At 45.8% G+C, this 21,415-nt stretch overlaps 1 protein-coding gene across 1 annotated transcript in view; it reads right to left on the bottom strand.

Moving 5' to 3' along the window:
* Positions 1-21,415, bottom strand: part of LOC141051497 (ecto-ADP-ribosyltransferase 5-like) — a 40,435-nt gene that overhangs the window by 2,982 nt on the left and 16,038 nt on the right. The window contains exons 2-3 of the mRNA XM_073548426.1: positions 20,930-21,017; positions 13,354-14,071 (exon numbers count right to left, since the gene is read on the bottom strand). Of these exons, the coding sequence (XP_073404527.1) occupies positions 13,354-14,071; positions 20,930-20,995 (784 nt within the window). The 5' untranslated portion in view covers positions 20,996-21,017. The remainder of the gene's footprint in view (positions 1-13,353; positions 14,072-20,929; positions 21,018-21,415) is intronic.

The raw sequence follows: 21,415 nt of genomic DNA, 5'->3' as shown, positions 1-21,415 counted from the left end.
ACTGAGTATTATCTGACAGAATTGCAGGGGTGTCAATACTTTTGGCCACAACTGTACCTTGATCATTGGGGCCACAGAGATGTATTTTAACCTCATCGGCCCACCGGACATGCTTCCAAAATGCACGAGCTTGTTTAGATATTCTTTGCATACTTCGGACTTTAAATTTTATGGTGAGGATGCAGGAGAGGTTTTCTTCTGATGACTTCCATAAAGGCCATATTTGTGCAGTTGTGTCTGAATAGTAGAATAATGTCTTTCTGAAGGTCTTTTGCAGTGAAGTGGGGGTTCTGATTTGCTTCTCTAGTAATCCTACAAGCAGCGATCACTGAGATTTTGCTTGGTCTTCCAGATCTTATCTTGACCTCCACTGTTCCTGGTAACAGTCATTTCTTAATTGCATTTTAACTGAGGAAAGGGCAACTTGGAAATGCTTTGTTCTCTTCTTATAGCCTTCTCCTGCTTTGTGGGCTTCCAAAATTCTCAGAATGCTCGGCAGCTGCTTAGAAGAACCCATGGCAGCTTTTTTTTGGCACAAGGTTAGAGGAGGCTGGGTGTTTATAAAGCTAGAAAACTTGCATCACCTGGCCTTTCTGAACAATGATGATGAACAAGTTATAACCATAACAGGCCAATTAAGGTCTGAAACCTTGGTCAAAGTTATATGACCACACACATCTCCAAGGGTGCACAAATTTCTGCATCGGCCCATTTTCCTTTTTGTAATTTTTAAAAAATAAGAAACGACAATATTCCCCCCCAAAATACAAATGAAATTTGTCATCCTTAACTTTTGGACTTTTAGAGATCAATTCATCTTCAACTTGCTTAACTGTCCATAACTATAGTAATTTTGACCAGTGGTGCCCAAACTTTTACATGCCACTGTATTAGACACTCAAACAAGTAAAATGTCAAAATGAATCAGCACTTACCACTAAAAGTTAAACACTGCTCAGACAATCAGTGGAACAGATATCTGCACTTCAGTTTTTAAATGTTTCTTAGTGACACTGTTATTCTGAACTTTTACTATACAGCGTTATTACATTGCATAATTAGTTGCCAGATTGTGTGCAAGCTGCTCACAGCCCAGGACTCACTTACTGCCAACACTAAGCTGGAAATACCTGCATTACCTCCAGTACAAGGCTGGAAATACCTGCATTACCACCAGCACAAGGCTGGAAATACCTGCATTACCACCAGCACTAGGCTGGAAATACCTGCATTACCACCAGCACTAGGCTGGAAATACCTGCACCACCACCAGCACTAGGCTGGAAATACCTGCATTACCACCAGCACTAGGCTGGAAATACCTGCATTACCACCAGCACTAGGCTGGAAATACCTGCATTACCACCAGCACTAGGCTGGAAATACCTGCACCACCACCAGCACTAGGCTGGAAATACCTGCATTACCACCAGCACAAGGCTGGAAATACCTGCATTACCACCAGCACTAGGCTGGAAATACCTGCATTACCACCAGCACTAGGCTGGTAATACCTGCACCACCACCAGCACTAGGCTGGAAATACCTGCACCACCACCAGCACAAGGCTGGAAATACCTGCACCACCACCAGCACTAGGCTAGAAATACCTGCATTACCACCAGCACAAGGCTGGAAATACCTGCATTTCCACCAGCACTAGGCTGGAAATACCTGCATTACCACCAGCACTCAGATGGAAATACCTGCATTACCACCAGCACTTGGCTGGAAATACCTGCACCACCACCAGCACTAGCCTGGAAATACCTGCATTACCACCAGCACTAGGCTGGAAATACCTGCATTACCACCAGCACTAGGCTGGAAATACCTGCACCACCACCAGCACTAGGCTGGAAATACCTGCATTACCACCAGCACTAGGCTGGAAATACCTGCATTACCACCAGCACTAGGCTGGAAATACCTGCATTACCACCAGCACTAGGCTGGAAATACCTGCACCACCACCAGCACTAGGCTGGAAATACCTGCATTACCACCAGCACAAGGCTGGAAATACCTGCATTACCACCAGCACTAGGCTGGAAATACCTGCATTACCACCAGCACTAGGCTGGTAATACCTGCACCACCACCAGCACTAGGCTGGAAATACCTGCACCACCACCAGCACAAGGCTGGAAATACCTGCACCACCACCAGCACTAGGCTAGAAATACCTGCATTACCACCAGCACAAGGCTGGAAATACCTGCATTTCCACCAGCACTAGGCTGGAAATACCTGCATTACCACCAGCACTCAGATGGAAATACCTGCATTACCACCAGCACTTGGCTGGAAATACCTGCACCACCACCAGCACTAGGCTGGAAATACCTGCATTACCACCAGCACAAGGCTGGAAATACCTGCATTACCACCAGCACTAGGCTGGAAATACCTGCATTACCACCAGCACTAGGCTGGTAATACCTGCACCACCACCAGCACTAGGCTGGAAATACCTGCACCACCACCAGCACAAGGCTGGAAATACCTGCACCACCACCAGCACTAGGCTAGAAATACCTGCATTACCACCAGCACTAGGCTGGAAATACCTGCATTACCACCAGCACTAGGCTGGAAATATGTTGTGAGCTCATCTTCAAGTTTGCCTCTGGCTTCTGGTGAGGGTTATGGAGCTGGCTGTGCTGACAGAGGAGTAGGGAGTTCTCTATCTGGACTCCCTCTGTTGGTGAAGGGAGGTAATGAAGCTGATTTAAATGGCAGAGACGGGCCACCTGAGGAAGTGGACTGCAATTGGACATCAGGAGTTTCTGATTGGATTTAAGGCAGCCGACTCCCTAGTTTCTTGCTGGTGATTTTTCCTGACTGTGGCTTCTGGTTTCCAGTTTGGTTCCTGCCTTCCTAAAGCTAAGTTTTCTCTGCTACAGTTCATATGAGCTTTTGCCTGGTTTACTTAGTTTTTGTGTTCAGCCAGCCCTGGCTGGGACTGGGCTGAATCCCCATTTTGTCTCTGATCAGTTGATCTCTTTTGCTCTGTCTTCAGAATATACCTGAGTGCTGATATAGTGATTTGAAGTCTAGCGACTTCAGGGCATTTTTCTATCAGACGTGATGGACATTTTTTTTGCAGGGTTTTTTGCGTGATTGCAGACAGCAGCTTTTCTTTCCTGTCCTTTCTAGTTAGTGAGGGCCCCATTGTTTGCTCAGCCTATCTTTCTATCTGTGTCTGTGTTTTCATCTTGTTTCACTGACAATACATGTTGGGGGCTGTCTATTGCTTTGGGTCTGCTCTGGGGCAGTTTAGATTTTCCCTTTCTTTCGGCTTATTTAGTTCTCCGGCCGTGACGAGGCGTCTAGGACCACCGTAGGCATGCTCCACGGCTACTGCTAGTTGTTGTGGATAGGATCAGGGGTCTGCAATCCGCTAGTTACCAACCTCTCCGGTCTTCTGGGCTTAGCTTGCTTTTTGTTTTTTCCTTCTCGGTGATTCATTCATAACAGAAACACCTGCATTACCACCAGCACTAGGCTGGAAATACCTTCACTACCACCAGCACTTGGCTGGAAATACCTGCATTACCACCAGCACTAGGCTGGAAATACCTGCATTACCACCAGCACTAGGCTGGAAATACCTGCATTACCACCAGCACTAGGCTGGAAATACCTGCATTACCACCAGCACTTGGCTGGAAATACCTGCATTACCACCAGCACTAGGCTGGAAATACCTGCATTACCAACAGCACGTGGCTGGAAATACCTTCACTACCACCAGCACTTGGCTGGAAATACCTGCATTACCACCAAGACTAGGCTGGAAATACCTGCACCACCACCAGCACTTGGCTGGAAATACCTGCATTACCAACAGCACTAGACTGGAAATACCTGCATTACCACCAGCACTAGGCTGGAAATACCTGCATTACCACCAGCACTTGGCTGGAAATACCTGCATTACCAACAGCACTAGACTGGAAATATCTGCATTACCACCAGCACTATGCTGGAAATACCTGCATTACCCCCAGCACTATGCTGGAAATACCTGCATTACCAACAGCACTAGACTGGAAATACCTGCATTACCACCAGCACTAGGCTGGAAATACCTTCACTACCACCAGCACTTGGCTGGAAATACCTTCACTACCACCAGCACTTGGCTGGAAATACCTGCATTACCAACAGCACTAGACTGGAAATACCTGGATTACCACCAGCACTTGGCTGGACATACCTTCACTACCACCAGCACTTGGCTGGAAATACCTGCATTACCACCAAGACTAGGCTGGAAATACCTGCACCACCACCAGCACTAGGCTGGAAATACCTGCATTACGACCAGCACTAGGCTGGAAATACCTGCATTACCACCAGCACTAGGTTGGAAATATCTGCATTACCAACAGCACTAGGCTGAAAATACCTGCATTACCACCAGCACTAGGCTGGAAATACCTGCATTACCACCAGCACTAGGCTGGAAATACCTGCATTACCACTAGCACTAGGCTGGAAATACCTGCATTACCACCAGCACTAGGCTGGAAATACCTGCACCACCATCAGCACTAGGCTGTAAATACCTGCATTAGCACCAGCACTAGGCTGGAAATACCTGCATTACCAACAGCACTAAGTTGGAAATATCTGCATTACCAACAGCACTTGGCTGGAAATACCTGCATTACCAACAGTACTAGGCTGGAAATGCCTGCATTACCACCAGCACTTGGCTGGAAATACCTGCATTACCAACAGCACTAGACTGGAAATATCTGCATTACCACCAGCACTAGACTGGAAATACCTTCACTACCACCAGCACTTGGCTGGAAATACCTTCGCTACCACCAGCACTTGGCTGGAAATACCTGCATTAGCACCAGCACTAGGCTGGAAATACCTGCATTACCAACAGCACTAAGTTGGAAATATCTGCATTACCAACAGCACTTGGCTGGAAATACCTGCATTACCAACAGTACTAGGCTGGAAATGCCTGCATTACCACCAGCACTTGGCTGGAAATACCTGCATTACCAACAGCACTAGACTGGAAATATCTGCATTACCACCAGCACTAGGCTGGAAATACCTTCACTACCACCAGCACTTGGCTGGAAATACCTTCGCTACCACCAGCACTTGGCTGGAAATACCTGCATTACCAACAGCACTAGACTGGAAATACCTGCATTACCAACAGCACTAGACTGGAAATACCTGCATTACCAACAGCACTAGACTGGAAATACCTGCATTACCAACAGTACTAGGCTGGAAATACCTGCATTACCACCAGCACTTGGCTGGAAATACCTGCATTACCAACAGCACTAGACTGGAAATACCTGCATTACCACCAGCACTAGGCTGGAAATACCTTCACTACCACCAGCACTTGGCTGGAAATACCTTCGCTACCACCAGCACTTGGCTGGAAATACCTGCATTACCAACAGCACTAGACTGGAAATACCTGCATTACCAACAGCACTAGACTGGAAATACCTGCATTACCACCAGCACTTGCGTAGAAATACCTGCATTACCACCAGCACTAGGCTGGAAATGCCTGCATTACCACCAGCACTTGGCTAGAAATACCGCCATTACCACGAGCACTAAGCTGGAAATACCTGCATTACCACCAGCACTAGGCTGGAAATACCTGCTTTAGCAACAGCACTAGGTTGGAAATACCTGCATTACCAACAGCACTAGACTGAAAATACCTGCATTACCACCAGCACTAGGCTGGAAATACCTGCTTTACCAACAGCACTAGGCTGGAAATACCTGCATTACCAACAGCACTAGACTGAAAATACCTGCATTACCACCAGCACTTGGCTAGAAATACCTGCATTACCACCAGCACTAGGCTGGAAATACATGAATTACCACCAGCACTAGGCTGGAAATACCTGCATTACCATCAGCACTAGGCTGGAAATACATGAATTACCACCAGCACTAGGCTGGAAATACCTGCATTACCACCAGCACTAGGCTGGAAATACCTGCATTACCACCTGCACTAGGCTGTAAATACCTGCATTACCACCAGCACTAGGCTGGAAATACCTGCATTACCACCAGCACTAGGCTGGAAATACCTGCATTACCACCTGCACTAGGCTGTAAATACCTGCATTACCACCAGCACTTGGCTGGAAATACCTGCATTACCAACAGCACTAGACTGGAAATACCTGCATTACCAACAGCACTAGGCTAGAAATACCTGCATTACCACCAGCACTAGGCTGGAAATGCCTGCATTACCACCAACACTTGGCTAGAAATACCTGCATTACCACCAGCACTAGGCTGGAAATACCTGCATTACCACCAACACTTGGCTAGAAATACCTGCATTACCACCAGCACTAGGCTGGAAATACCTGCATTACCACCAACACTTGGCTAGAAATACCTGCTCCACCACCAGCACTAGCCTGGAAATACCTTCACTACCACCAGCACTTGGCTAGAAATACCTGCATTACCACCAGCACTAGGCTGGAAATACCTGCACCACCACCAGCACTAGGCTGGAAATACCTGCATTACCACCAGCACAAGGCTGGAAATACCTGCATTACCACCAGCACTAGGCTGGAAATACCTGCATTACCACCAGCACTAGGCTGGTAATACCTGCACCACCACCAGCACTAGGCTGGAAATACCTGCACCACCACCAGCACAAGGCTGGAAATACCTGCACCACCACCAGCACTAGGCTAGAAATACCTGCATTACCACCAGCACAAGGCTGGAAATACCTGCATTTCCACCAGCACTAGGCTGGAAATACCTGCATTACCACCAGCACTCAGATGGAAATACCTGCATTACCACCAGCACTTGGCTGGAAATACCTGCACCACCACCAGCACTAGCCTGGAAATACCTGCATTACCACCAGCACTAGGCTGGAAATACCTGCATTACCACCAGCACTAGGCTGGAAATACCTGCACCACCACCAGCACTAGGCTGGAAATACCTGCATTACCACCAGCACTAGGCTGGAAATACCTGCATTACCACCAGCACTAGGCTGGAAATACCTGCATTACCACCAGCACTAGGCTGGAAATACCTGCACCACCACCAGCACTAGGCTGGAAATACCTGCATTACCACCAGCACAAGGCTGGAAATACCTGCATTACCACCAGCACTAGGCTGGAAATACCTGCATTACCACCAGCACTAGGCTGGTAATACCTGCACCACCACCAGCACTAGGCTGGAAATACCTGCACCACCACCAGCACAAGGCTGGAAATACCTGCACCACCACCAGCACTAGGCTAGAAATACCTGCATTACCACCAGCACAAGGCTGGAAATACCTGCATTTCCACCAGCACTAGGCTGGAAATACCTGCATTACCACCAGCACTCAGATGGAAATACCTGCATTACCACCAGCACTTGGCTGGAAATACCTGCACCACCACCAGCACTAGGCTGGAAATACCTGCATTACCACCAGCACAAGGCTGGAAATACCTGCATTACCACCAGCACTAGGCTGGAAATACCTGCATTACCACCAGCACTAGGCTGGTAATACCTGCACCACCACCAGCACTAGGCTGGAAATACCTGCACCACCACCAGCACAAGGCTGGAAATACCTGCACCACCACCAGCACTAGGCTAGAAATACCTGCATTACCACCAGCACTAGGCTGGAAATACCTGCATTACCACCAGCACTAGGCTGGAAATATGTTGTGAGCTCATCTTCAAGTTTGCCTCTGGCTTCTGGTGAGGGTTATGGAGCTGGCTGTGCTGACAGAGGAGTAGGGAGTTCTCTATCTGGACTCCCTCTGTTGGTGAAGGGAGGTAATGAAGCTGATTTAAATGGCAGAGACGGGCCACCTGAGGAAGTGGACTGCAATTGGACATCAGGAGTTTCTGATTGGATTTAAGGCAGCCGACTCCCTAGTTTCTTGCTGGTGATTTTTCCTGACTGTGGCTTCTGGTTTCCAGTTTGGTTCCTGCCTTCCTAAAGCTAAGTTTTCTCTGCTACAGTTCATATGAGCTTTTGCCTGGTTTACTTAGTTTTTGTGTTCAGCCAGCCCTGGCTGGGACTGGGCTGAATCCCCATTTTGTCTCTGATCAGTTGATCTCTTTTGCTCTGTCTTCAGAATATACCTGAGTGCTGATATAGTGATTTGAAGTCTAGCGACTTCAGGGCATTTTTCTATCAGACGTGATGGACATTTTTTTTGCAGGGTTTTTTGCGTGATTGCAGACAGCAGCTTTTCTTTCCTGTCCTTTCTAGTTAGTGAGGGCCCCATTGTTTGCTCAGCCTATCTTTCTATCTGTGTCTGTGTTTTCATCTTGTTTCACTGACAATACATGTTGGGGGCTGTCTATTGCTTTGGGTCTGCTCTGGGGCAGTTTAGATTTTCCCTTTCTTTCGGCTTATTTAGTTCTCCGGCCGTGACGAGGCGTCTAGGACCACCGTAGGCATGCTCCACGGCTACTGCTAGTTGTTGTGGATAGGATCAGGGGTCTGCAATCCGCTAGTTACCAACCTCTCCGGTCTTCTGGGCTTAGCTTGCTTTTTGTTTTTTCCTTCTCGGTGATTCATTCATAACAGAAACACCTGCATTACCACCAGCACTAGGCTGGAAATACCTTCACTACCACCAGCACTTGGCTGGAAATACCTGCATTACCACCAGCACTAGGCTGGAAATACCTGCATTACCACCAGCACTAGGCTGGAAATACCTGCATTACCACCAGCACTAGGCTGGAAATACCTGCATTACCACCAGCACTTGGCTGGAAATACCTGCATTACCACCAGCACTAGGCTGGAAATACCTGCATTACCAACAGCACGTGGCTGGAAATACCTTCACTACCACCAGCACTTGGCTGGAAATACCTGCATTACCACCAAGACTAGGCTGGAAATACCTGCACCACCACCAGCACTTGGCTGGAAATACCTGCATTACCAACAGCACTAGACTGGAAATACCTGCATTACCACCAGCACTAGGCTGGAAATACCTGCATTACCACCAGCACTTGGCTGGAAATACCTGCATTACCAACAGCACTAGACTGGAAATATCTGCATTACCACCAGCACTATGCTGGAAATACCTGCATTACCCCCAGCACTATGCTGGAAATACCTGCATTACCAACAGCACTAGACTGGAAATACCTTCACTACCACCAGCACTTGGCTGGAAATACCTTCACTACCACCAGCACTTGGCTGGAAATACCTGCATTACCAACAGCACTAGACTGGAAATACCTGGATTACCACCAGCACTTGGCTGGACATACCTTCACTACCACCAGCACTTGGCTGGAAATACCTGCATTACCACCAAGACTAGGCTGGAAATACCTGCACCACCACCAGCACTAGGCTGGAAATACCTGCATTACGACCAGCACTAGGCTGGAAATACCTGCATTACCACCAGCACTAGGTTGGAAATATCTGCATTACCAACAGCACTAGGCTGAAAATACCTGCATTACCACCAGCACTAGGCTGGAAATACCTGCATTACCACCAGCACTAGGCTGGAAATACCTGCATTACCACTAGCACTAGGCTGGAAATACCTGCATTACCACCAGCACTAGGCTGGAAATACCTGCACCACCATCAGCACTAGGCTGTAAATACCTGCATTAGCACCAGCACTAGGCTGGAAATACCTGCATTACCAACAGCACTAAGTTGGAAATATCTGCATTACCAACAGCACTTGGCTGGAAATACCTGCATTACCAACAGTACTAGGCTGGAAATGCCTGCATTACCACCAGCACTTGGCTGGAAATACCTGCATTACCAACAGCACTAGACTGGAAATATCTGCATTACCACCAGCACTAGACTGGAAATACCTTCACTACCACCAGCACTTGGCTGGAAATACCTTCGCTACCACCAGCACTTGGCTGGAAATACCTGCATTAGCACCAGCACTAGGCTGGAAATACCTGCATTACCAACAGCACTAAGTTGGAAATATCTGCATTACCAACAGCACTTGGCTGGAAATACCTGCATTACCAACAGTACTAGGCTGGAAATGCCTGCATTACCACCAGCACTTGGCTGGAAATACCTGCATTACCAACAGCACTAGACTGGAAATATCTGCATTACCACCAGCACTAGGCTGGAAATACCTTCACTACCACCAGCACTTGGCTGGAAATACCTTCGCTACCACCAGCACTTGGCTGGAAATACCTGCATTACCAACAGCACTAGACTGGAAATACCTGCATTACCAACAGCACTAGACTGGAAATACCTGCATTACCAACAGCACTAGACTGGAAATACCTGCATTACCAACAGTACTAGGCTGGAAATACCTGCATTACCACCAGCACTTGGCTGGAAATACCTGCATTACCAACAGCACTAGACTGGAAATACCTGCATTACCACCAGCACTAGGCTGGAAATACCTTCACTACCACCAGCACTTGGCTGGAAATACCTTCGCTACCACCAGCACTTGGCTGGAAATACCTGCATTACCAACAGCACTAGACTGGAAATACCTGCATTACCAACAGCACTAGACTGGAAATACCTGCATTACCACCAGCACTTGCGTAGAAATACCTGCATTACCACCAGCACTAGGCTGGAAATGCCTGCATTACCACCAGCACTTGGCTAGAAATACCGCCATTACCACGAGCACTAAGCTGGAAATACCTGCATTACCACCAGCACTAGGCTGGAAATACCTGCTTTAGCAACAGCACTAGGCTGGAAATACCTGCATTACCAACAGCACTAGACTGAAAATACCTGCATTACCACCAGCACTAGGCTGGAAATACCTGCTTTACCAACAGCACTAGGCTGGAAATACCTGCATTACCAACAGCACTAGACTGAAAATACCTGCATTACCACCAGCACTTGGCTAGAAATACCTGCATTACCACCAGCACTAGGCTGGAAATACATGAATTACCACCAGCACTAGGCTGGAAATACCTGCATTACCATCAGCACTAGGCTGGAAATACATGAATTACCACCAGCACTAGGCTGGAAATACCTGCATTACCACCAGCACTAGGCTGGAAATACCTGCATTACCACCTGCACTAGGCTGTAAATACCTGCATTACCACCAGCACTAGGCTGGAAATACCTGCATTACCACCTGCACTAGGCTGTAAATACCTGCATTACCACCAGCACTTGGCTGGAAATACCTGCATTACCAACAGCACTAGACTGGAAATACCTGCATTACCAACAGCACTAGGCTAGAAATACCTGCATTACCACCAGCACTAGGCTGGAAATGCCTGCATTACCACCAACACTTGGCTAGAAATACCTGCATTACCACCAGCACTAGGCTGGAAATACCTGCATTACCACCAACACTTGGCTAGAAATACCTGCATTACCACCAGCACTAGGCTGGAAATACCTGCATTACCACCAACACTTGGCTAGAAATACCTGCTCCACCACCAGCACTAGCCTGGAAATACCTTCACTACCACCAGCACTTGGCTAGAAATACCTGCATTACCACCAGCACTAGGCTGGAAATACCTGCATTACCACCAGCACAAGGCTGGAAATACATTACCTGATGATGATGTCACACTTGATATTGTCATCACCTGATGTTCTGTAATCCCGAACGAACCCCCAAGATGTCAAAATAGTAGAGAGAATCAAGTAAAGAAGGTATGTATGAATGTTGTGCTTACTCCCTAAACTTCCTAGCTCTTGGCTTCTGGTGACAGCGTTTGGTTGTTTAGCGCTGCTACATACTTAGATTTTACTTTGAAGGCTGGGGATCTTTTCATCAGGCAGTTTTTGACATGATTTTGGCATACGGTTGCTTGAAATACCATCAAAGTTTTGTGCAGCTCAAATTTTGCAACTTTTGGTGTTGCATGACAAGTCTGGACAGATGCTCCAACTTTTAGTGGATGAAGCTTGGGAGGGAGCGGTCACGGCCAAGCATGCCTGACAAATTATTCAAAAATTTATGCCAAAGAACCTTCGTCTGACATGCCCGTCTGGGGGTTGCACACGGCAGTTAAAAGATGCAATAATTAATTAGTAGTATGCTTGTTAAAACATTTAGCACATCCTTCTGCCACGCTCCCTTTAATAAGACTGGTGTACAAAACGTCAGTCTTCATGAATCAGGGCACGGTCTGTATATTGTAGAACAATTCATCTTATCTGTCATAGATATGGCTGATGCTTATTATTGGGCCCAAAAGAAGAGGAATATCCAGCATTGTGTCCAGCGCATTTCATGAATGGATTAACATACTAGTGTTACAGCCGCCAAGAACCCTAGAAGTTCACTTCACTTTTTCTTGGTCATCACCATAAGGATTATGAAATATTAAAGGTTTTGTCCAAGACTTACATATTGATGACTAATAATATAGGCAGAAAAAAGCAGCCAACAGCACAGCAGAGACTAAAAGGAAGCAAGTTCAAAAGTTCATGAACCCAGATGAACAAAAATATCCACATAAGAAAAGGAACAGCATCCAATCCAGTATACTTGAAAAAGGCCACAATATGGCCGAAACGTTGTATTCTACATTGACAGAATAAATCTCTGATACGACTTTCACCTGGATTGGATGCTGTTCCTTTTCTTATATAATAATATAGGCTGAGTCGGACTGGGTTCACAAGTTCAGAGAAGAGCGACCAGAATGGTGACCGGTCTGCAAACCCTGTCCTAGGAGGAAAGGTTGCATGATTTGGGAATGTTTAGCCTGCAGAAGAGAAGACTGAGAGGAGACTTAATAGCTGTCTACAAATATCTCAAGGGCTGTCACATTGTAGAAGGATCAACTTTATTCTCATTTGCACAAGGAAAGACTAGAAGCAATGGGAGGAAACTGAATGAGAGGAGACACAGATTAGATACTAGAAAAAACTTTTTGACAGTGAGGGTGATCAATGAGTGGAACAGGCGGCCATGAGAGGTGGCGAGTTCTCCTTCAATGGAAGTCTTCAAACAGAGGCTGGACAGACATCTGGGATGATTTAGCGAATCCTGCTTTGAGCAGGGGGTTGGACCAGATGGCCCAGGAGGTCCCTTCCAACTGAACCATTCTATGATTCTATGATTCTACTGCAGGCCAGTCCAAGAGAAGAAGCTGTTTCCTGGTCTGGCAGTCGCGAAAAGTATCAGAGCTTCTGTGTAGTGGCCGTTTTCAGGTTCTACAGCTCAACACCTATTCAAGTTAATGGGAGCTGTGCTGCAGTACCTGATACCAACCATGATGCAGTGACAACGCTGCGGTGCTGAATGCAGTACCTACCATTAATGTAGGCGCAGTTAAAATTGCTGCAGAATCTTCTTGTTGATTCAAGCTCAAAATCGAACTCAGATCCAACAGTCGCTGGAAAGAGAGTGAACACCTCATACCCCGGGACCAGGACCTCTCGTTCAGAGTAGAATTGAGAAAAGTCTTCTATATTGACCCCATGATATTCGCTGATGATAAATAATGACTCATTGCCCATGACTGTTGCTTCATACTTATCTAACGATGTATATAAGAAGTGGCCAAACTTGACATTGATGCTTCCATTTGGTGGCAGCTCGAAATTCTCATCGATTCCACTGTAGATTGTGTTCTGATTGTACAACTCACTCTCAGACAGGAGCTGAAGAGCCGAGGTGACATAAAAGTGAAGCCACTTGAAGCCAAAGTCTTCCATATACCTGTTATAGGACCTTCCTGCTAACTTCACCGCGTTGTTGAAGTCTTCTCTGATGAAACTTGTGTAGGTCATTAGAGCGATCCCGTGATTATCTTCAAAACTCAGAGGAAGTTTGGCCCTTAACTCGTTCTTCTTGAGCATCCATATTTTATTGGCTTCTTCCCAGGCTCTTTTCAATTTTTTATTTTGGCTGATCTCAGCATCAAGTACATTGTTTTTTTCCAGTTTTCTTTCCATTTGCCTTTTGCACCCCAAATATTGGTCATCGAATGCTTGCTCAGCCAGGTCCAAGCTTTCAACCACAACATCTTTCTGGAAAAAAGATGAATATCAGTAAGGAAAATGACTGAGGCTCTATAAATCTGTGCAGACCAGAAGCAACCTACGACCACAACCACATCAAGTAGCTAAAGACTGAGGAGCAAACTAATAAAGTTCTTTAGTTCAATTGGAAACCTAAGAATACACTGTAGCAAATCCAGCTAGGACAGGGTTAAATCCTAGAACTGCAGGTCTTGATTGGATGCAACTGCCTAGTTTTTATTAAGAACCATTGCCTGAGTTCACTAGGTGTCTGTCTAATGAATGTTAAGCAGAGTGCAATGTGCTGCTGGTGAGTGTCCAGCGAAAATGTGAGCTGTAGCTGGGAGAGAGACATGCTAGGGACTCTCTCTCAATGGAGACTGCATGGGTCAGCTAGGAAAGCTGAGCAGTCTGTGCCTGGAGGTCTGGTGCTGGAAGCTGCTGGAGCTCGGGCTTAAGGAGATACCGAGACTGGGGGGGGATCATTCCACTTCTGTGCATGAACTTTGCTCTGGGAGAAAGGACTGTAATCTGTTGGGGGAGCTGCACTAAAATATGTGCTGCTGAATGAGCTGTTATCTGCTGTGAACTTTGTGCCCAGAAGAAGCTGTTTCTGGCTTTGAATTCCTTTCTCCTCATGGGGCGATTCATTACCATCAGCACCAGAACAGAACTAGAAAGGCAGAAAGTAGCTTGAAATCCTCTAAAATAATTAAAGCAGAACTCCTCCTCCTCCTCTTCCTTCCCCTCCTCCTCCTCTTCCTTCTCCTCCTCCTTCTCCTTCTCCCAATCCTTCGCCTCCTCCTCCTCCCTTCAAAGTTTTTATCCTCTTTACCCCTTCACCACCTTGGGATTTTCTGTTTTTTACATTTTCGTTTTTTACTTGCCTTCTTCCCGGAGCCATACCTTTTTTATTTTTCCGTCAATATGGCCATGTGAGGTCGATTCCACCCGCGGCTGTTACGGGCACATGACAGCTGATTTCCTTTCTAACCAGTTAATGCTTCTCTTTTCCATTAGATCTATGACATCACGTCATTAATAACTGATGAGCCGAATCCTTCTAAGCTCTATGTACAAACAGGAGGTCAATTTTCTCTGCCTAAGTCATAAGACAGTCCAAAAGTCTATAGCAAGGGGAACAGCTGGAACATGAGTTCAAGTGGGGAATGATAAATACAGGGTCAAGAGACTTCCTATTTCTATATAGAGCAGAGAAAAGAGAAGAATTAGCTGGGTAGAAAGGCAAAGTGAGCAATTGTAAGTGCACAGTGCTATATAATATGATAACTGCAATATATTAGGAGGATAAAAACTTTCATGGGAGGAGGAGGAGGCGGAAAAGGAGGAGAAGGAGGAGGAGGACTGCTTCATTAATAAGAGATAAGTGTTGGATCTTACTGACCAGAATGATGGTGTGCCTTGATATTAATCAGGACAAGGAGGTCCAGGTTTTCATCAATGGACCACCATAATTAAAAATGAAGATAGAGGAAGATCTGCAGGAAAGTGTTCCCCCAAGACTGTCTGCTTCTTCCATGCTTGTAAATGGGATGGCCAATGGAGAGAAGAAGCTCAACATAGGTCCACACCACCTGAGAGAAAGTGAGATGTGACCCACCTAAGTTAGGATTTCCACTAAGCAGCCACACGGGCGTCCTCTGTGACATATTCATCCTGAGATACATACATATATATATTACATGGCCATCAGATTAGGACAAAGATGAAATAACCCAAGTTATAGGTTCCAGGAAGAAGAGGAAAAGAAGAAGCTGTGGGATCTCGAGGACTGCAGACAAAAAAGCCAGTGTGACAACAACAACGGGAAATTAGAGTTTCTGTTGTTTCTAAAGGAACTTTATAAACTTGAGATAAACAATAAGTCGTTCATAAGACTGAATGTTGCAATATGGTATTTGTGCAATGTTTTATGCCTTTTATCTGAAACTTACTGGAAGGATTGGGGACAAAGTAGACTGAGGGTGTTTATAGTCCTCCATGTCTGCTATCACCTCCATCCTGTCTGGTTTCAACTTTCTGAAGACCATAATGAGAGCTCACTTGTACCATGGAGTAAAGTAGTTGTGGGCTGGTGAAAGAGCCGTGGTGAGGAGCTACGGACTATATTCCAGTCTCTACTGCAGGGGTGGGGAACGTCCGGCCCGTGATATCTGGTCCGGCCCGCAGCCACTTTGCCCATTTTTTGGCCGCAGGTCAGATGTTACAGCATAGTCCACTATCCATGCACGGACGCCTCCGACTTCCCTGCTGTGACGCACATGCGGCGTGCCTTTCCATACCGCAGCATGTCAATTTAGGTAGCGGATATGCTCTGTCTTTGCTGTGTAAATTACCCATTCACTATCATTAGATGCAGTAAAGCTGCATTATCTTCCTAATCACATGCGTATTAAGTGTGGGAACGCAGCTTACTAGGCATTATTATTATTACTATTATTTATTATTATAGCGCTATTTATTCCATGCCACTTTGCATGTGAATGTGCACTAATTTAAATAAAACCTTATCTTGTTTTAGCTGGAAGTTTGCATCCACTGCAGTTCTCACGACCAGCTGATTGCGAGAACTGCAGTGCACATGACCGACCGCCGGGGACAAGGTTATTTCTGGTCATCACCTTCAACCTCAGCTGTGTTCTAGATGTCAGGCTGGATGGTGGCAAAATGCCACTGTTCAGCCAAAGGCATCCAGATGTAGCAGAGCTGGACTCGTCGTGGAATAGGATGTGCATTTTCTTGGCAGACAGGTATGGTATATTGCTGCTTTTTTATTTCATTTCTCCTACAGGAGACAAGGGTGTCAGTGGATTAGGCAATGCAGTAAGTACAGTTTAATTAAGATCTATTAAAGGAGTCGGTGTCATTATTTCATTTAACCCCTTAACGACCGCCGATACGCCTTTTAACGGCGGTAATTAAGGGTACTTAAACCACAGCGCCGTTAATTCACGGCGCTGTGATTTAAGTGAATAGCGCCCCCCAGTGTCGGATTTTCTCCGGGGTCTCGGCTGCCAGGGGTAGCCGAGACCCCAGAGAACATGAATCGGTCGGTTTTTACCGACCCCCGCTTTTGCGATTGCCGTTATTAACTCTATAACGGCGACCGCAAAAAAAAAAAAGCCGCGATTTTACATTTAATTTCTCTTTCCTCTGATGTGATCGCACATCAGAGGATAGAGAAATAGGGTCCCCGATCCCCCCGGTCCCCTCCCGGTACCTCTCCCTTGTCCTCCGTCCCCTCCCGGTGGTCCCGCGCCCGCCGGCGTCATCCGATGGGCGCCGCCATCTTGAAAATGGCGGGCGCATGCGCAGTGCGCCCGCCGGGAATCTGCTGGCTCCGGCTGGCAGATTCCATTCATTATTTTGATCACTATGATAAACGATCATAGTGATCAAAATAATAAAAATAGTACATAACCCCCCCGTTTATCACCCCCTTATATAGGCACACATAATGAAATAAAAAAAATATTTTTTTTTTCAGTTTTCCATAAGGGTTAGAGTTAGGCTAGGGTTAGGGTTAGGCTAGGGTTAGGGTTAGGCTAGGGTTAGGGTTAGGCTAGGGTTAGGGCTAGGCTAGGGTTAGGGCTAGGGTTAGGGTTGGGCTAGGGTTAAGGGTTAGGGTTGGGCTAGGGTTAAGGGTTAGGGTTGGGCTAGGGCTAAGGGTTAGGGTTGGGCTAGGGTTAAGGGTTAGGGTTGGGCTAGGGTTAGGGCTAGGGTCGGGCTAGGGTTAGGGTTAGGGCGAGCTAGGATTAGGGTTAGAATTAGGATTAGGGATTAGGGTTGGGATTAGGGTTAGGGGTGTGTTGGGGTTAGGGTTGGAGCAAGAATTGAGGGGTTTCCACTATTTACCAACTTTGGGGGTCTAAAAATTGGGGTCTAAAAAAATCACTTTTGTGGAAATAAAAAAGACTTTTTATTTTCACGGCTCTGCGTTTATAAACTTCTGTGACGCGCTTGGGGGTTCAAAGTGCTCACCACACATCTAGATAAGTTCCTTAGGGGGTCTAATTTCCAAAATGGGGTCACTTGTGGGGGGTTTTCACTGTTTAGGCCCATCAGGGGCTCTGCAAACGCAACATGATGCCCGCAGACCATTCCATCAAAGTCTGCATTCCAAAATGGCACTCCTTCCCTTCCAAGCTCTCCCATGCACCCAAACAGTGGTTCCTCCCCACATATGGGGTATCAGCGTACTCAGGACAAATCGCATAATAACTGTGGGGGTATGATTTCTCCTGTTACCCTTGTAAAAATAAAAATTTGGGGGCGAAAAGATCATTTTTGTGGAAAAAAAAATGGATTTCTTATTTTCACGGCTCTACGTTATAAACTTCTGTGAAGCACTTGAAGGTTCAAAGTGCTCACCACACATCTAGATAAGTTCCTTAATGGGTCTAGTTTCCAAAATGGGGTCACTTGTTGGAGTTTTCCACTGTTTAGGCACATTAAGGGCTCTCCGAACGCAACATGGCATCCGATCTTAATTCCAGCCAATTCTGCGTTGAAAAAGTCAAACGGTGCTCCATCCCTTGCGAGCTCTGCCGTGTGCTGAAAAAGGGGTTTACCCCCACATATGGGGTATCGGCGTATTCAGGAGAAATTGTACAACAATTTTTGTGGTTGATTTTCTCTTTTAACACTTGTGAAAATAAAAAAAATTGGTTCTGAAGTAATTTTTTTCCAAAAAAAAGTTAAATGTTAATTTTTTCCATCCACATTGCTTTCGTTCCTGTGAAGCACTTAAAGGGTTAATAAACTTCTTGAATGTGGTTTTGAGCACCTTGAGGGGTCTAGTTTTTAGAATGGTGCCACTTTTGGGTATTTTCTGTCATGTACACCCCTCAAAATGACTTTAAATATGATGTGGTCCCTAAAAAAAATGGCTTTGTAAATTTTGTTGTAAAAATGAGAAATCGCTGGTCAAATTTTAACCCTTATAACTTCCTAACAAAAAAAAATGTTGCTTCCAAAATTGTGCTGATGTAAAGTAGACATGTGGGAAATGTTATTTATTAAGAAATTTATGTGACACATCTCTCTGATTTAAGGGCATAAAAATTTAAAGTTTTAAAATTGCAAAATTTTAAAATTTTTTGCCATATTTCTGTTTTTTTCATAAATAAACACAAGACTTATCAAAGAAATTTTACCACTAACATGAAGTACAATATGTCACGAAAAAAAATCTCAGAATCAGCAGGATCCATTAAAGCGTTCCAGAGTTATAACCTCATAAAGGGACAGTGGTCAGAATTGTAAAAATTGGCCTGGTCATTAAGCTGCAAACTGGCTCTGTCGCTAAGGGGTTAAAAGACTTTATTCTGGCTGTGTGTTTATTTACCATGTAACTATAGGATCAGTAATGGATAGGTGTCTTACAGACGGCTCTCCATTACTAACCTGTGGGCTTGATTTCACCAGACAATACAAAGGTGACATCAAACCCACAAATATGAACCCCACTTGCCACCACTACAGGGCAGTGGGAAGAGCCGGGTAACGTGCCACAATTGGTGCATCTTTGGATGTGCCAATTGTGGGGTGGCTGCGGGCTGCTATTTTTAGGCTGAGAATACCTGGCCACTGTTGTCTGCTTTTTCCTTTCCTGGTTAAAAATATTGGGGGACTCCATGCTATTTTTTTTAGGAGATCCCACTACTTTTGCTAACCATCCAAGGTCAGCAGAATTCTGTGGCCCGGTATTATCAGGCTGGTAAGGTTCATGAATTTTGGATCCTTACCAGCCTGAAATACCAGTCCCAGTAATCTGCTTTACTCTGGCTGGTTAAGAAATATAGGAGGACCCCACACCATTTTTTTAGCTAATTATTATTTATTTATTAAAAAAGTAGGGGACCTGTCTCTGTGTTTTCCTCCACTTACTGTGTCGCGTACGTCCGGCTGTGTGAAAAGATTCACCATTATGTAAATTAGTACACAGTGTAGTAAGCTGCGTTCCCGCACTTAATACGCATGTGACTAGGAAGATAATGCGGTTTTACTGCATCTAATGAAAGTCTATAGGTAATTTACGCAGCTACATAAATTGACATGCTGCGGTCTGACTAATGTTTAAGTTAATAAGTTTATACAGCCCCCGAATGCTATTATAAAATTCCAAATGGCCCTTGGCAGATAAAAGCTTCTCCACCCCGGCTCTACTCGATACTTCATTATTTCAGCAGTTGGTCTCCTCCCAATGTCAAAGTCCTTCTCAACTGTTCTACCAATGCAATGGTGACAGAGATGCCGGTCTACCTGTTTTCTGCTTGTATTGAAGGTGATACAATGTTAGTATGACGCGAAGTCTTATGTTCCTCATCTGTCTGCTCAGCGGGGTCTTATGTCCCTCATCTGTCTGCTCAGTGGGGTCTTATGTTCCTCATCTGTCTGCTCAGCGGGGTCTTATGTCCCTCATCTGTCTGCTCAGCGGGGTCATATGTCCCTCATCTGTCTGCTCAGCGGGGTCTTATGTCCCTCATCTGTCTGCTCAGTGGGGTCTTATGTTCCTCATCTGTCTGCTCAGCGGGGTCTTATGTCCCTCATCTGTCTGCTCAGCGGGGTCTTATGTCCCTCATCTGTCTGCTCAGCGGGGTCATATGTCCCTCATCTGTCTGCTCAGCGGGGTCTTATGTCCCTCATCTGTCTGCTCAGCGGGGTCTTATGTCCCTCATCTGTCTGCTCAGCGGGGTCTTATGTCCCTCATCTGTCTGCTCAGCGGGGTCTTATGTCCCTCATCTGTCTGCTCATCACTCCATCTCTGTATACGGCAGCTCAATGAGCAGGAAACATTTTTATACAAAGTCCTTCATGTTCTGTTCTTAAGAACCCAAGACGTACCTGAAATGTGACCGTCATAGAGAAGACAAAGAGGACGGTGACTCGGCCCACCCGATGGCTCATCATGATGGATGCAGACTTCAGAGATCTGATTAAAAAAGGTAATTATCATCAAAATCAAAAGTGACATCACAGAGAAGAAGGAGCCATAACTACGGCTGTAAGCATAAAAAGTAATTCTGTGTCTCATTCCTGATACTTTATCATTGCGACAAGAGAAGAGTCCCAAAGACAATAAAGAGAAAACTTCCAGTCTGCAGACTAAGGCTTTATTAATTTCATGTTTCGGAGCAATGTTATAACGACCAGAGGTAATACAGAGAGATGTAATGATGGCGGACGGACAGTGCAAACATACCCAATGTCACGATCCATTTTTTGATCTGTCAGATTCTTGATTCTCTTCTATAAACTATTTCTCTTTCAGGCCATCGGGGGTTCATGTCAGTTTTGCACCCAGTGGCCGCTGGTGTTACTACAACTGTA

Source organism: Dendrobates tinctorius, unplaced genomic scaffold (genome assembly GCF_039654945.1).
Source record: "Dendrobates tinctorius isolate UK_male_01 unplaced genomic scaffold, ASM3965494v1 ptg000157l, whole genome shotgun sequence".
Classification (NCBI taxonomy): domain Eukaryota; kingdom Metazoa; phylum Chordata; class Amphibia; order Anura; family Dendrobatidae; genus Dendrobates; species Dendrobates tinctorius.
This window is presented reverse-complemented; position numbering and strand designations above follow the sequence as displayed.